Below are 16,821 nucleotides of genomic sequence, written 5' to 3'. Positions count from 1 at the left end.
TATAGACCCAGAACCTATACATCTACACTGCTTACCTACATATAGTCCCAGGATATAGACACAAATCAGCCACCACCCCCCTTACCCCATACTCTCCCCCTCGACTCCAATCCCCCACACACACACACACACACACACTTTACTAGCTTTGGCAATGCAAAATACCCATTCGGACGTGCCAATAAAGCCGATTTGATTTGATTTACACATCTATATTACACACATATATATGGACCCAAGACCTATACATATCTATACTGCAAACATATATTATAGACCCACAGCATATGCAAAAATATATTACAAATATATGTATGTCCATAGATCTAGAATGTGTAGATAGATAGATAGATAGAAAGACAGACATACATACAGCAGGACACATACATATATAATATACACATATATACAAAGATGCAGGGCACATACATACATATAGTACACACATATAGCCATAGATCCAGGATACATACAGATATATATATATATATATATATATATATATATATATATATATATATATGTAGTACAACCATAGATCCAAGGCACAAACAGATATATAGATCTACAGATCCAGGACACATTCATACATATAGTACACACATATATCTATAGATCCAGGAAACATGCACAGTACACACATAGCTCTAGTGTATAGATCCAGGGCACATACATATAGTACACACATATATCTATAGATCCAGGACACTTCCATACATATAGTACAGATATATATCCAGGATAGCTCCATACATATAGTGCACACATATATCCTGGACACATATAGTACAAACATATATCCAGGACACCTCCATACATATAGTGCACCCATATATCCAGGACACATATAGTACAAACATATATCCAGGACACCTCCATACATATAGTATACCCATATATCCAGGACACATATAGTACAAACATATATCCAGGACACCTCCATACATATAGTGCACCCATATATCCAGGACACATATAGTACAAACATATATCCAGGACACCTCCATACATATAGTATACCCATATATCCTGGACACATATAGTACAAACATATATCCAGGACACCTCCATACATATAGTGCACCCATATATCCAGGACACATATAGTACAAACATATATCCAGGACACCTCCATACATATAGTGCAGACATATATCCAGGACACCCCCATACATATAGTACAGACAGATATCCATAGATCCAGGACACCTCCATAGTGCAGACATATATCCAGGACCATATATCCAGGACACCTCCATACCTATAGTGCAAACATATATGCAGGACACATAGTACAGACATATATTCAGGACACATATAGTACAGACATATATCCAGGACACATATAGTGCACACACACATACACACACACAGCAGTGAGTGCACACCTCATGCAGGCCCCGCCCCCTGTCGCCTCCTATACACAGCACAGCTCCTGCTCTCCTCTGGTTCAGTCTCTCGGGTGCAGCCAATCAGCTGGGGGCTCCTCTCTATAATATACAGGCTGTAGCCTCCCTGCTCTCACAGCTCCTGACTCCTCATTGCTCCTGCACTTACTGTCAGATCTTTTTTTTTTTTTTTTTCCTTTTTTTTTTTTTTTTTTTTTTTTTTTTTGTGGAAACTTTTGGCCCCTTTTGTGCAGCCCCTGCCCTGAGTGTGGTCTCCCATGTGCAGCTCACTCTTGCCTGAGCACCTGTCCAGGAGGGAAGCGCTGGATCCTATCACAGGAGGACATAGCAGGCTGCTATCCATCTGATATTCCACCACTGTCTCCTCACCACTGCTGGATTCACATGGACGAGATGCTGCTCAGAGCTCTCCTACTGGGGGTCTTCATCAGCTCCCTGCTGCTTCCCCCTGCCTCAGCTTGTGCACCAGGCAGGGGCATTGGCAGGAGAAGACCCCCTAAAAAGATCACCCCACTAGCCCTTAAGCAGTTTGTGCCCAATGTGGGAGAGAAGACCCTGGGGGCCAGTGGAAGATATGAAGGAAAGATTACTAGGAACTCGGAGAGGTTTAAGGAGCTGACCCCAAATTATAACTCTGACATCATATTTAAGGACGAGGAGAACACAGCAGCAGACAGGCTCATGACACAGGTACAGACTCCTATCTCATGTCCACAGATCTGCTCTTCTCTACCTCTTCACTTGGATGTCATTGAATGCAACATGTATCAGATATTGCCACTATATAATGCCTGTTTAGTTTATGACTTGATACATTGTATCCAATGCTTAGTGCATAACGTCTATATATACGTTGTATCTAGTGCTTAGTACATACAGTATATATATATATATATATATATATATATATATATATTATCCAGTGCTTAGTACATACAATATATATATATATATATATATATATATATATATATATATATATATATAGTATCCAGTGCGTAGTACTTTATCTGTTCTAGTTTAGAGTGATACATTTGATGTCAACCTGTTCCATAGGACGCATAGCACCTTATAGACTATGATATAATGTCATAACCTGATGTACTGAATCCAAAATAAACTAATGCTATAATAATCTGCTATACTGTATTCAGCCCTCATTGAGTTCTGACATATATAATGACAGACATTGGCCTCCTTTAGTATTTAGTGGCCAGTTATCCCTCCACAATAGCCAGTCCAATCTTAATCGACCGCCTGCTCCTTTAAATCTGACTATAGCATTATATGCAGCATTGCCTATCAGAGCGTGAATATATTGATATGTATTTAAGGATGCCCGGTGCCATCCTCTCATACCTTCCCCTTGTAACTTAGCTACATGACATCATCCCTTTTCCAATGAGATATTGTAAATTAATAGGTTCCCAGAAAGGACTACTTGGAGATTTAACTCCATCCTCACCAGGACTTTCTTTCTGATATAGCAATAGGGGGTATACAGAGGTCAGGCGGTTGTTCCCATTTGTATAGTATATGCATTTATATATGTGGATAGATAGATAGATAGATAGATAGATAGATAGATAGATAGATAGATAGATAGATAGATAGATAGATAGATAGATAGATAGATAATGTATAGAGATGTAAGATATATAAATGGAAATGTAATATAGATAGAGATGATAGATATATGATAAATAGATAGTCAGAGTAACTGAGATACATAGATAAATTAATATATATGATGGATGATGCATAGATAGATAGATAGATAGATAGATAGATAGATAGATAGATAGATATGAAATAGACAGATAGATGATAGATAAATATGAGCTAATAGATAAATAGATATGGTAAAGGAGATATATAAATCATTTGAGTTATAAGATAGATAGATAGATAGATAGATAGATAGATAGATAGATAGATAGATAGATAGATAGATAGATGCATTGTGTCTCTGAGTACTTCTTCAGCTCATCTCTGTGACAGGCTCCCCTTGGAATCTCTGAGCTGCCACCTTAAATTTCCCTGTCCCTTAAGGAACTGACTGCCAGATCAATTGAGTGAGCACAGATCAGACAGCCGGGCTTGGGGGTCACCCTTCTTAACCCCAGTCCTGCCACAGGGCTAAGCAGCAGCAGCTTTCCTAGCTATGTATGTATCACATCTGCTGATGGTGACTATACATTCATGTGATCTATGTTTGGATGCAGAGAATCCAGACACATAGATGTAGCCTCTCTCCTGTCTATTCTACTATAGAGGCAGTGTAAGAAGGCTGGTGTCAGCACTGAGCCCGCACAGCCAGACAAGGCTTCAGCTCCACTTACTCATCACTTGTATCGATCGCAACGGCTTGTGTTACAGTTTGTGTGACTCTGAACTGCACGAAATGGGCAATGTGTGGAGCCCAGGGGAAGGCAGACTGCATGCCCCCTGCCAGGAGAAACAGCACAACATAGAGGATATATAGATAGACACATGGATAGATAGAAAGAATATACAGCTACAGATAGAGGGAAAGAGTGATCATATAGGAAAAATGGACAGATAGAGGGAAAGAGATAGTGAGAGATGGTAAAGATAGCTAGAAAGATATGGCATATACGGATAATAGATAGATATGATGATAGATAGATAGATAGATAGATAGATAGATAGATAGATAGATAGATATGGCATATATGGATAATAGATAGATGGCATAGATTGATTAGATAGATAGATAGATAGATAGATAGATAGATAGATAGATAGATAGATAGATAGATAGATAGATGAGATGGCCGATAAAAAGATAGATTGATAGATAAATAGACCACAGGTCGTTAGCTAATTAGGTAGATATGACATAGATTAGTAGATGATAGATGTTAGATATATATGGTATAGGTAGATGGTAAATACAATGTCAGAGATAATAGATATTCAATATTAGATAAGTAGATAGATAGGGGATAGATAGATAGATGCTAGATAGATAGATAGATAGATAGATAGATAGATAGATAGATGCTAGATAGATAGATAGATTGATTGATAGATAGGGGATAGATAGATAGATAGATAGATAGATTAAAAATAGATGACTAGATATGTTTATTTCACAGTATATATTTAGAACAACCTAGAAAGAAAATGTAAAAGCAACGAATAAAGCGGAGTAAATACAGTGACTATCTCAGATTTTGCACCCAGGCATCATTGTACCCTTTACTGAGTTGGGTGCCCATTCCTCTCTTCAAGTGCCCCTCGCATCGCACTAGCTGGCAGTATCTGAACTCCTGTCAGCTTGCTTTAGTAAAGTCTTCCCTACACTACACCACTTATAGACCCATAGGCACTATACCACTTATTACATCCATAGGCACTATACCGCTTATAGACCTATAGGCACTATACCACTTATAGACCTATAGGCACTATACCACTTATTACATCCATAGGCACTATACCACTTATTACATCCATAGGCACTATATTACTATACCACTTACAGACCCATGTCAAGAGGCCAATGATTCTTGTTCAGGGACATTCTTGGCAGGTGCCCGGACCCGCCTCACCAGTCTATCTAGTATGTAAAGATTTTCTCTCAATGGCTCTGTTAAACTTTCCAAATGTTTGTTTAATGCTTTAGTTACTAGTTAATATTAACTGAAGTGGGAGAGACAGATCTGAGCCAAATGACAGCCTGGGCAGAGAAGTGCAGACAGGTAGGGGATGTTGTATACAGCCTGAGTGCTCTATCTAGTGCTGTCTATATACTGTAGTAAGCCTCTGCTGGGGTGAGAAGGACAATGCATTGCTATGAATGAAGTGACAAGCAGGTGCTAAGCAGACACCTAGGTGCATAGAGCCTATGAGGAATGTATAGAGATGAGCCTGCTCTTCTGGAGCCCACCAGCCTGTTTACCCTCACAGGTAACTGCTAAGTGTTTCCATTTGTGAAGAGATTAGGAGCTGGCAGGGAGATCTTGTTGTACAACACAAAGCCTTAGGTCTGGCTGCCCTGCTGAGCTTCACTGTGGCTGAGCAGAATTGGGGCTGATTTGTGGCACACGACCCAGTGAATTCATGAATAGTCTAATCTTCACGGTCATGACTTTGACAATACAACTGGAGCTGGCACAAAAGGACCAGGCTCTGCCTAACCATGTATATAGGTCTGAGGAGCAGCACAGATCCTGTCCTCAATGTGTAAGGAAGAAATATTGTACATACAATGAAGAACTTGCAATGTCTCTGCGTACTGGGGAAATGCTGTAAAGTTAACCCAGAAAGAATCACAATGCATTGAAGTAGCTAGTATTACTCATTTATTGTCGGGGTATATTGTATGTGCATTGACTATATTCTCAGACAGCTGCAAAGAGTGAGGGGGGTAGAAATAGAGTAGAATAATATATCAATATAATATACAATATAGCATCCTCTATTATATTGAAATGCTATGTTATATTGATATATTGATTGTAGATCTTAGGATAAGGCAAAGGTATATGTCAAGTAGTAGTCAAGTTGTAGGTGTACAGGAGATGTAGGATAAAGCTCTCAATGCACAGTCTCTATATTATAGGTCTACATTAGATTTTAGGATGTAGAGATATACATTAGGCTAAGTTATAGGTCTACATGAGATGTTAGGATATTGCTCTCATTCCCCAGTGTCTATGTTGTAGGTCTACATTAGATTTTAGGACAATGTAACCACATACATTAAGTTAATGGTCGTCAAATTGTTGGTGCAAAAATGAAGTATCAAGGAGGCATCCCACATCATGGTCTCCAAAGTACATGTGAGGACAAGGAGCAGGCAAAGATATTCATCTGAAGTGATCCAATAGATTTTAGGATGTAAAGATATAAATTCAGTTCATAATCATCAGATTGTAGGTGTAAAACATGAAGTTAGGATCATGTAAGAGAATACATCTAACTGCAGGGTCTCCAAAGTAGATATTAGGACGATGCAGAAATATTCATCTCAGGTTATGGTCTCCATGTTGTAGGTCTACATAAAATTTAACATTAACAATTTGACATTAATAGTCACTAAGTTGATCGTATGAATTTAGGATAATATAAAGGAATATCCCCCTGTATGGTCTATAAGATAGATGTTAGGACCAGGTAACAGTATTAGCTTAGGTTCTGTAGATCTACATTACAAGATCGGATCATAGAAATATTCACATCTCAGTTTAAGGTCTCCATGATATAAGTGCACATTATAAGTATACATCTCAGGGGTCTGTGGAGATGGATGAACTACATGTCCCAGCAGATTCTGGTATTAGATATCTATAGTAACTTCTATAGTTCTGTACATTCTGTGTTCTAAACATGAATATTCCCTGGCTATCCCCTACATAGTAAATATACTATAATAAATCCTGCAGCTTGTGTTTGCTATCCTGCCCCAGTCATTTATATTTCTCTTTCTTGTGCCATAAATCTCTTTAAAAAAGACTTGTGTGACCTGTAGAAAGGAGATGGAGGGTAATAGGGAAAACAAATGTATTGCTGTCATACAAGTGAAGGAGAATAGTGACATTCAAGATAAATAATGTTTGTTCACTCCCTGTCTTAAAGTACAAGTCACCTGTTATTTTAACATTGTTATCTCCTCAGCTCCTGCCCTATCTGGTTTACAATTCCCAGCATGTTTTCTTCCCTGGCAGAGGCAATGGAGTTGTCTAAGTAGTGATCTCTATAGATGTCTCAGGCACTTACAAGCTGCAAATACCTCCTGCACTAAGAAGCCTAGTGAGTGATCTGCAAGGAGAGGGCTTGTCCAGTCCATAATGGTGTGTCAGGGCATTGAGAAACTTTTCAACAAGGAATTAATGTGAAAAGGATCCATAGACTTTCCGGTGTAGAAATCCTGGGGTCCCATTTAAAGACCTGACAGCATTTGTCTTCTGGAACAAGTTGCATAGGGTTAAAGTCCCTCATTGCATTAGTGTAAGGTGGCATGGGGACTGAGTGACATCTTTAGATCCCAAAACACTTTCCTCGGTTCCTTTAACATTCCCAGGCTTTTGGGTTGCTCAGTTGTGTTTGTTGGTCTGGTTGCAATAATATAATGGATGTCAGGAACATTCAAGAGTTATGTAGAATAGTAAATAAGACATGAATAAGAAGATGGAGCTGGATGAGGGGACATTCTGGTTGAAGATGTCATCTACTGTAGTCCATGTGTGGTCAGATTACATGATATTATTTATTAGCTGGGACTTATTTACATCCTGAGCTTGAGATACATTAGTGTTACAATGTATTATGCAATGTTGTAAGGCATTGACATTGAAGAAGTAGCCTGCAAGTACATGACAATGTCTTCTAAAGTCTATACCTGCTTTGCCCAAGTTCATTGCACTAAAGTCACCTCCACAGACCCAAGTAGTAAAGTCCTGGCAAGTGGACAGGGCAATAAATGTCTCATAACCTGAGAAAGTTGTGTAACTGAGCTCTCCTTTGCCAGTGCAAAAATTTTATTATCATGAATAAGTAACATCCAAGTCACAAACCTGTCTTGCAGGTTCTTGCCATAGTTTGGAGTTTTTGTGTCCTGCAAATATTATCCTTCACCTACCTTCTTCTTGTTTGCTATTGCCTTCTAGAGATGTAAAGACAAACTCAATGCCTTGGCTATCTCAGTGATGAACCAGTGGCCAGGGGTGAAGCTGAGGGTGACAGAGGGCTGGGATGAAGATGGCCACCATTCTGAAGACTCTTTGCATTATGAAGGTCGAGCAGTGGACATCACCACCTCTGATAGGGAGAGGAGTAAATATGGGATGTTGGCCAGGCTGGCAGTAGAGGCTGGATTTGACTGGGTCCATTATGAGTCCAAGGCTCATATCCATTGCTCTGTGAAAGCAGGTAAGATCCTACAAGACAATACAATATCATCTCAATATCTATTGACAGCTGTGAAGGACTCATGTCCCCTCATATTCCTGGAGATACTTCTCAATACCCCACCAGCTAAATGGGTGATGGGTAACTAAAATGTACCTGTTGATCCAGAATAAAAAAAAAAGACTATGTAAGGAATGTTATTTATTTCTTAGGTTTTCATGTGTTTGCTAATCCTTCTAATATATTACTCCATGCCAATAGAGTAGGTGGAAGTGAATAATCTCCTGACTTCTGCTACTTCATAAGGTCCAGTTCCCTATGAGAGACCTCTACTATGGATGATAATTTTATGGGCTGTAATATTTGCTTCCAGTATGATTATCCTTTGCATTATTTTTTATGGCTTCCAGATATTGTTGTTGTTCTTAGCAATGACATGGTAGTAAACCATCAAAGATTGAGGCTTTTCATGATACATAACAGAGCCTTTACAAGTCCCCAATAGCCTATAAAGGAAATATGGTTTTAATTGAAGGTATTCCCCCAGTCTGGCTATTTAGCACTGATACAGCAGTTAAAGGCAATGTCACTGGCTCTGCTACATTGTATCACAAAGTCTGTGGTTACTGACATAAACAGAAACTAAGACATGTAGAAACTTCCTTGACTTGCACATACATTAGACTCTTTACCTGCTTGGTATAGTAACAATGCTCTCTGGTTGTAATGTAATCCAGAGGTGCTTTAGTGGCACTACTGTTCCCAGCAATACTTTAGAGACAATACCTGTTACTGTGGCTATAGCCCTTATGTCTAATTCCCTTCTTTTATTAATTATGTGGGCAGAATTAGGTATTTAGTCATGTCGTTACAATGTAGCAAAACTTGATGGTGTTAATAAATAGAAACTGATCTACTTGGATCACTCCCAGTTTTCACTCCGTAGTCCTGTTGTAGACAGCTGCCTGTTTGCCTAAATATACATTTACATACACATATACACATATACATATATGGGGAGCCAAGTGGTCTATTCTGATAATAATCGTAAAGAAATCACAAATCTAAAAAAAAAGTGCAGAAGTTGTGTGATACAGACACAGGCAAACACTATAGTATACTAAACATGCCGGGTTATGTGGCTGGCCTATATTGTGCCCTGACCATATGTCATACACGGAGAAGTCTAACACCTAGACATCTATAACTGACTACTGGACTCTTGGTGTTTTAGTAGATCGGTACATGGCTTCTGTCCTATATGGAAAAAGCAGATCAACTGCATGGCTCACCTTATGTATACTATAGGAATAGTGCACCTAAATGGTTAACCATTTAAAGACCAGAAGATGGTACTTATATACAGGTCAGAATTCTTAGGTGACGTCAGAATAGTCCTAATGATTGATAGATAGATAGATAGATAGATAGATAGATAGATAGATAGATAGATAGATAGATAGATAGATATTAAATAGACAGATGATAAAGAGATGATAGATATGGAATATATGATTAGCTATGAGATAGATAGTGGATAGTTATTAGATACATATATAGATATGAGATAAATAGATGACGATTAGATGATAAATAGTTAGTTGGATGATCGATAGATAGATAGATAGATAGATAGATAGATAGATAGATAGATAGATAGATAGAACAAAGCCCAAAGCAGCACACGATATACTTTACTGGCTATGGGTGCAAGTGCAGTGAATAGGACAAAATCCACCATAGATAAGTAATAGATAGATAGATAGATAGATAGATAGATAGATAGATAGATAGAGCAATAGATAGAGCAATAGATAGATAGATGATTGATAGATAGATAGATAGATGATTGATAGATAAATAAATAGATAGATAGATAGATAGATAGATAGAGCAATAGATAGATAGGAGATAGATAGATAGATAGATAGATAGATGATAGATAGATAGATAGATAGATAGATAGATAGATAGATAGATAGAGCAATAGATAGATAGAGCAATAGATAGATAGATGATTGATAGATAGATAGATAGATAGATAGATAGATAGATAGAGCAATAAATAGATGATAGATACATAGATAGATAGATAGATAGATAGATAGATAGATAGATAGAGCAATAGATAGGAGATAGATAGATAGATAGATAGATAGATAGATAGATAGATGATTGATAGATAAATAAATAGATAGATAGATAGATAGAGCAATAGATAGATAGGAGATAGATGATAGATAGATAGATAGATAGATAGATAGATAGATAGATAGATAGAGCAATAGATAGATAGAGCAATAGATAGATAGATGATTGATAGATAGATAGATAGATAGATAGATAGATAGATAGAGCAATAAATAGATGATAGATACATAGATAGATAGATAGATAGATAGATAGATAGATAGAGCAATAGATAGATAGGAGATAGATAGATGATTGATAGATAAATAAATAGATAGATAGATAGATAGATAGAGCAATAGATAGATAGGAGATAGATAGATAGATAGATAGATAGATGATAGATAGATAGATAGATAGATAGATAGATAGATAGATAGATAGATAGATAGGAGCAATAGATAGATAGATGATTGATAGATAAATAGATAGATGATAGATAGATAGATAGATAGATCAATAGATAGATAGAGCAATAGATAGATAGGAGATAAATAGATGATAGATAGATAGATAGATAGATAGATGATAGAAAGATAGAGCAATAGATAGGAGATAGATAGAGAGATAGATAGATAGATAGATAGATAGATAGAGCAATAGATAGATAGATGATTGATAGATAGATAGATAGATAGATAGATAGAGCAATAGATAGATGATTGATTGATTGATTGATAGATAGATAGATAGATAGATAGAGCAATAGATAGATAGATGATTGATAGATAATAGATAGATAGATAGATAGATAGATAGATAGATAGATAGATAGATAGATATTAGATTAAACAGAATATGAATCAAGTATATTTTTGGATATTAGATACAACTTGTGACTTTCCCACTTATGTAATACTACCAGTCTCATTATGCAATGCTGGGAGTTGTAGTCCTTGCACAGCACTGCTGATCAGACATTACATGTGAGGGGCTGACAATCCCCTGCACAGCCATAGTATATTATTATTAGCTGCCTGTGCACATCTTACATTGTAGCCTGACTCTGATGTATGGCGGTGGCACATAAGGTCGTGTGACTGGCCTATCTTGAATTCAAGAGTAAATCTGAGATGTCTACAGCTAAATCTTGACTGCCATTGTCCCAAGTCCATTTCATGCAAGAGAATTTGATGAGGAGATTAAGGACCATGGCTCCTAGGAGGAAGACTCTTTCTGTAAGATATCTTGTTTGCTGATAGTATGATCCTGGACAATGGCCCCTGAGATGAGAATTATTACTACCATGACAGAGGGGCAGGATGGAGGCTTGAACTCTGGAGGGTGTGCAGAGAGAAAAAAACATTACATTGAAAATTCAATACCAGGGTCTTGAAAAGTGTCTGTCCTGTGCAAACAGTCCCTCTTGGATTTTGGAGTGTATGTGTGTGAATTGGCACACAGTGTCCCTGCACCTGAGTAAATAGGGGGGAAGCTGGGAAGACATTGAAGCATCCTCTTTTCCAAGAGTGCCCCCATTTTGTTATAAGGAATCAGAATGACAATTGGATTTTAATTAGGGAACCCAAACAAGAGCTCCTCAAAGCCTCCAAATCTTCACACCTCAGCCAATTCACTGATGTGTTTGTAGAGTGCCTGTATAGGAAGGGGAGGGGGGTCTATTCAGCAGCCCCCAAAACACACACACAAAGCTGCCTGGCCAGAACAGTAGCATCACACACTATACACAGTACAACACATCACACTACAACATTGCACACTACAACACAACACTACACACTACACCACAACACTACACACTACAACACAACACCGCACACTACAACACTGCCCACTACAACACTACACAGTACAACACAACGCCACACACTACAACACTACACACTACAACACAACACCACACACTACAACACTACAACACAACACCACACACTACAACACTACACACTACAACACAACACTACACACTACAACACATGCACAGTACAACACAACACTACACACTACAACACAACACCACACACTACAACACATGCACAGCTGGGAGCCACAAGACTTATTCTAATTGTAACTTGTTTAATTTGTTAACAAGAAGTGAGAAAAGTCCTTAAGAGCTAAATAAGAACTAATTTTCACCCTTCGTGTTCTTCCTGGGAGAAGCATCAGAGATGTGGCCACAAAGAAACAGCAAAAGTGTTCAGTGAGTGTTTATCTGTGTAAGAAGGATTGTGCAAGGGAAATCTCAGAATAAAAGCAAGACAAGAGCATCAGATTATTACTGGATTAGTCATAGATAGATAGATAGATAGATAGATAGATAGATAGATAGATAGATAGAATAAATAGATATAGAATAGATATAGATAGATAGATATAGAATAAATATAGATAGATATAGATAGATAGATAGATAGATAGATAGATAGATAGATAGAATAAATAGATATAGATATAGATAGATTAGATAGATATAGAATAGATAGATTAGATAGATAGATATAGAATAAATAGATATAGATAGATATAGAATAGATATAGAATAGATAGATAGATAGATAGATAGATTAGATAGATGTGTCTACTCTCCATACAATGAATGTTATCCTCAAATATCCTGACATCTACCTGCTCTCAGATCCTGTTATATATTATTTTAAGGCCATTGTTACCAGTGTTATCATTATTATTATTATTCTTGTTATTATCAACATCATCATTGAGTTTCTGTCTCTTTCTATATGATGAATCTTGAGTATGACCAGGAGTATATGAGATTACTAAGGATTAGAGATGAGTGAGTAGTATTCAATCGAATAGTCGAATATTGAGGTCTACTCGAATCGAATATTTCACTACTCGCTCATCTCTACTGTATACCTTTTTATTCGATGCTATGTTGTCCTAGTTCCTTTCCCACCTCCCCTGCATAGTTATTGGTGTAAAAAAAAAAAAAACGCCAGGGAAGGTGGGAGGGGAATTGAATTTTCACTGCGTTTACCGCATGGTATTCGACCGAGTACGTGTATTTCGAATACCGTAGTATTTGATTGCATACCTACTTGATCGAATACTACTCGCTCATCTCTACTAAGGATCACATGTAATTGTATTGCTGACATTGGGAATGGTTTCTGACTATTTGCTGTTGTTTTGCAGAGAATTCAGTGGCTGCCAAGTCTGGTGGTTGTTTCCCTGGCAGTGCCATGGTGTGGCTGGAGGGAGGTGGCAGGAAGGCAGTAAAGGATCTGGTGCCAGGAGATCGGGTGCTGGCAGCTGATGGGGATGGCAGACTGGTCTACAGCGATTTTCTTCTCTTCATAGACAGACAGGAGACCGTCAGAAAGTTGTTCTATGTCATAGAGACCTCTCAGCCCACAGAGACCATCCGTCTGACGGCTGCCCATCTCATTTTCGTGTCAGACAGCCTAAGCAATGCCACAAGGTCTTTCAAGTCTGTTTTTGCCAGTAATATAAATCCTGGAGACCGGGTGTTTATAGCTGACCCTACCCTAAGGAGCCTGAAGGAGGTTACAGTAGAAAGAGTCCACCTTGAAGAAGATATTGGAGCTTACGCCCCAGTGACCTCTCATGGCACAGTGGTCATCAATGGGGTATTGGCCTCTTGTTATGCAACCATTGAAGAACACAGCTGGGCACATATGGCATTTGCCCCTTTAAGATTTGCCTTGAAACTTTTCTCCTTCCTTTCCCCTCAAGACTCTAACCCATCCCCCAGCCACCTTCATGTAGAAGGCATCCATTGGTACTCACAAGTCCTCTACCACTTAGGAACTTGGGTCTTGGATTCTGACTCTCTCCACCCCCTGGGAATGTCAGTGAGGTCCAGCTGAAAGACCACAAAACATTGAGAAAAGACATTCATTTTTAATGTAGGACACTTCAAAGTAGACACTAAGAAACAAGACTTTCCCCCCAAAACTCTCTGTCCTCGCTATTATTATTTTTGTATTATTATTTGGCATCATGTTGTACTTTTCTGTTCTTATTTTTTTTCCTACTGAATATTTTATTTATTTGTTTGTTCTTGGAATAGATGTTTAATATGAACTGGACACTGAGAAGCCTTAACTAGTTTCTTTGATAATTTATTGTCATGCCAACCTTCAATGGACTCCACTGGGTTCAGGTTGACACAGCAGATTCTATTTTTCTACATGTCGAGTCAGTCCTAACTTTTTGGTACTGTCCACCCAGCCATCACCCTTTGTCCTCGTCTACCTGACAAGCCATCTATGGTAGGTGTCCCTAAGGATCTAGCTAGGTCTGGCTGTCACTAAAAGTGTTAAATAATTCTAAGACTTGTCTCAAACAGGGGGCTAGTAAATTATATTTTTCTACACAGAAATGTAAATTAGATTTTTTTTTTTCGTTTGTTTTCAGAGATCAATACTGACTGAATTGCATTTCGTTATTTGAAATAGTGTACAATACGAGAATATATTATTTTAATTTAAATAGTTTCACAATGTAACGTTATGGCTTATTATTATCTATGTTGGTTTATTTGTTCTGTTGTTTTCGTTCTTTTTGGATCCACTTTGCATCCGCTCACATTCATAGAACTGGACGAGACTGTTACACCAAATCCCAAGGTTGGCTTATATTCTGTTCTTTCCTTCTATAACAGTAGGAATCTTGCCATTTTAACCTCAAAAGAGTTTATTAGAAAGTAATAATATTTTTGAAGAAGATACAAAGTGCACATGAATTAGGACCTCCAGTGGATGAAGACTGTTTGCATTAAGAAACTGAAAAACCGCTGTAAATTTACTAAAATGTATTTTTTGGAATACTTTGTAACGGCTTTAATAGTTTTATAGAAATAAAGTGTGCTATGCACATCTTGCTTGGTATTTACTACTGACATGTCCACATTCTGGTCATTTTTTTTTAGACAGGATCGGGGGCTTTGTTATACATCGGATTTCAGGTTTATTTGGGTTATTATTTTAGTATATTGCTTCATTACTTATCCCTTTCTTAGCTACAACATTTAGGCACCTCTACCAATTGCTACATGTTTAATAATAGCCTATGAAGGAGTCACTAACCCCAGTTATATAGCAATAAAGACTTGTGAGTTCATTCCTTTACATCCATAGGACAGGGTTTTTTTTTTATAACTATTTATTAGACTATTATAGTTGTATGTATATCTGCAAAATTTCTAACTTGAACCCAGATATATCCTATTTAACACCCAGACATAATAGAGCAAAAATCTGTAGTAATAAGTAAGTTTTCACTCTATATCTTCCTATGGACAATAGTATCAATACATATCAATAGAATCAAATATTATTGTAATAATAATAATAATAATAATAATAATAATAATAATAATATAATTGATACATAGTACAAGTCACTGTATATCTTCCTATGGACAATAGAATCAATAGAATAAAAAAAAAAAATAATAATAATAATAATAATAATAATAATAACAATAATAATTTATACATAATACAAGTCACTCTATATCTTCTTATGAACAATAGAATCAATAATAATAATAATAATAATAATAATACAAGTCACTCTATATCTTAATATGGATAATAGAATCAAATATTATTGTAATAATAATAATAATAACAACAATAAAATAATAGAACTGATACATAGTACATAAAGTCAGCCTATATAATATGGTAATAGATACGTAAAGGAGGGAGGGGGTGAGAGATCTTGGAGATTACTATTAGGTATATATTTCCTTGCAATTGCAAGTGGTGTGCAGTAAAAGCACATGGATTAATAGACTATAATGGGGTCCATGTGCTTGCCACGAGATCTCCACACGAATCATGCAGACAGAAAAGTAGATTGTGAACTACTGTCCTGTCCGCATGTTCCCTGCTGAGATCTCGCGGCAAGCACACGGACCTTATTATAGTCTATGGGGATCCGTGTGCTTTCATTGGTACACCGCTTGCCAGTGCGTTTGGTATTCCGTTGGGGGGTCCCCATGTGGACTACTCCGAACGGAATACCAACGCAGATGTGAACAACGCCTAAGAGAATGCACCACAAGATCCTTAGTGAACTCTGACGTCCTTCCACCTACAGAATTGCAACAAACAAACCAGCGTGTGATATTTTGGAAAATTTTGTTACAGAAAAAACCAATTCAGCAGCAGTGTTTCTGTGCACATTTAGGCCTCCGCACATGGCTATAGTGGATTTATGGTCTGCAAATACTGATCAGCAATCCACGCAAAAACATGTCCACATTGCATCAGTATGTCACCCGCAGTCACGGATCCTGTATGATGGTCAAAAATTGGACCTGCTTCATAATTTGCAGTCCTTGAATATGACAGAGATACAAGCCTGCAAAAATTGTGGTTGTGTGTCT

The 16,821-nt window shown here is 37.4% G+C and overlaps 1 protein-coding gene across 1 annotated transcript; it reads left to right on the top strand.

Moving 5' to 3' along the window:
* The first annotated feature begins 1,473 nt into the window (after window positions 1-1,473).
* On the top strand, window positions 1,474-15,313 carry SHH (sonic hedgehog signaling molecule). The gene is made up of 3 exons (XM_075271506.1): window positions 1,474-2,099; window positions 8,048-8,309; window positions 13,596-15,313. The coding sequence occupies exons 1-3, from the start codon at window positions 1,794-1,796 to the stop codon at window positions 14,288-14,290; spliced, it is 1,263 nt and encodes a 420-aa protein (XP_075127607.1). The 5' UTR covers window positions 1,474-1,793; the 3' UTR covers window positions 14,291-15,313.
* The last annotated feature ends 1,508 nt before the right edge of the window (window positions 15,314-16,821 follow it).

This window comes from Leptodactylus fuscus, chromosome 4 (genome assembly GCF_031893055.1).
Source record: "Leptodactylus fuscus isolate aLepFus1 chromosome 4, aLepFus1.hap2, whole genome shotgun sequence".
Classification (NCBI taxonomy): Eukaryota; Metazoa; Chordata; class Amphibia; order Anura; family Leptodactylidae; genus Leptodactylus; species Leptodactylus fuscus.
This window is presented reverse-complemented; position numbering and strand designations above follow the sequence as displayed.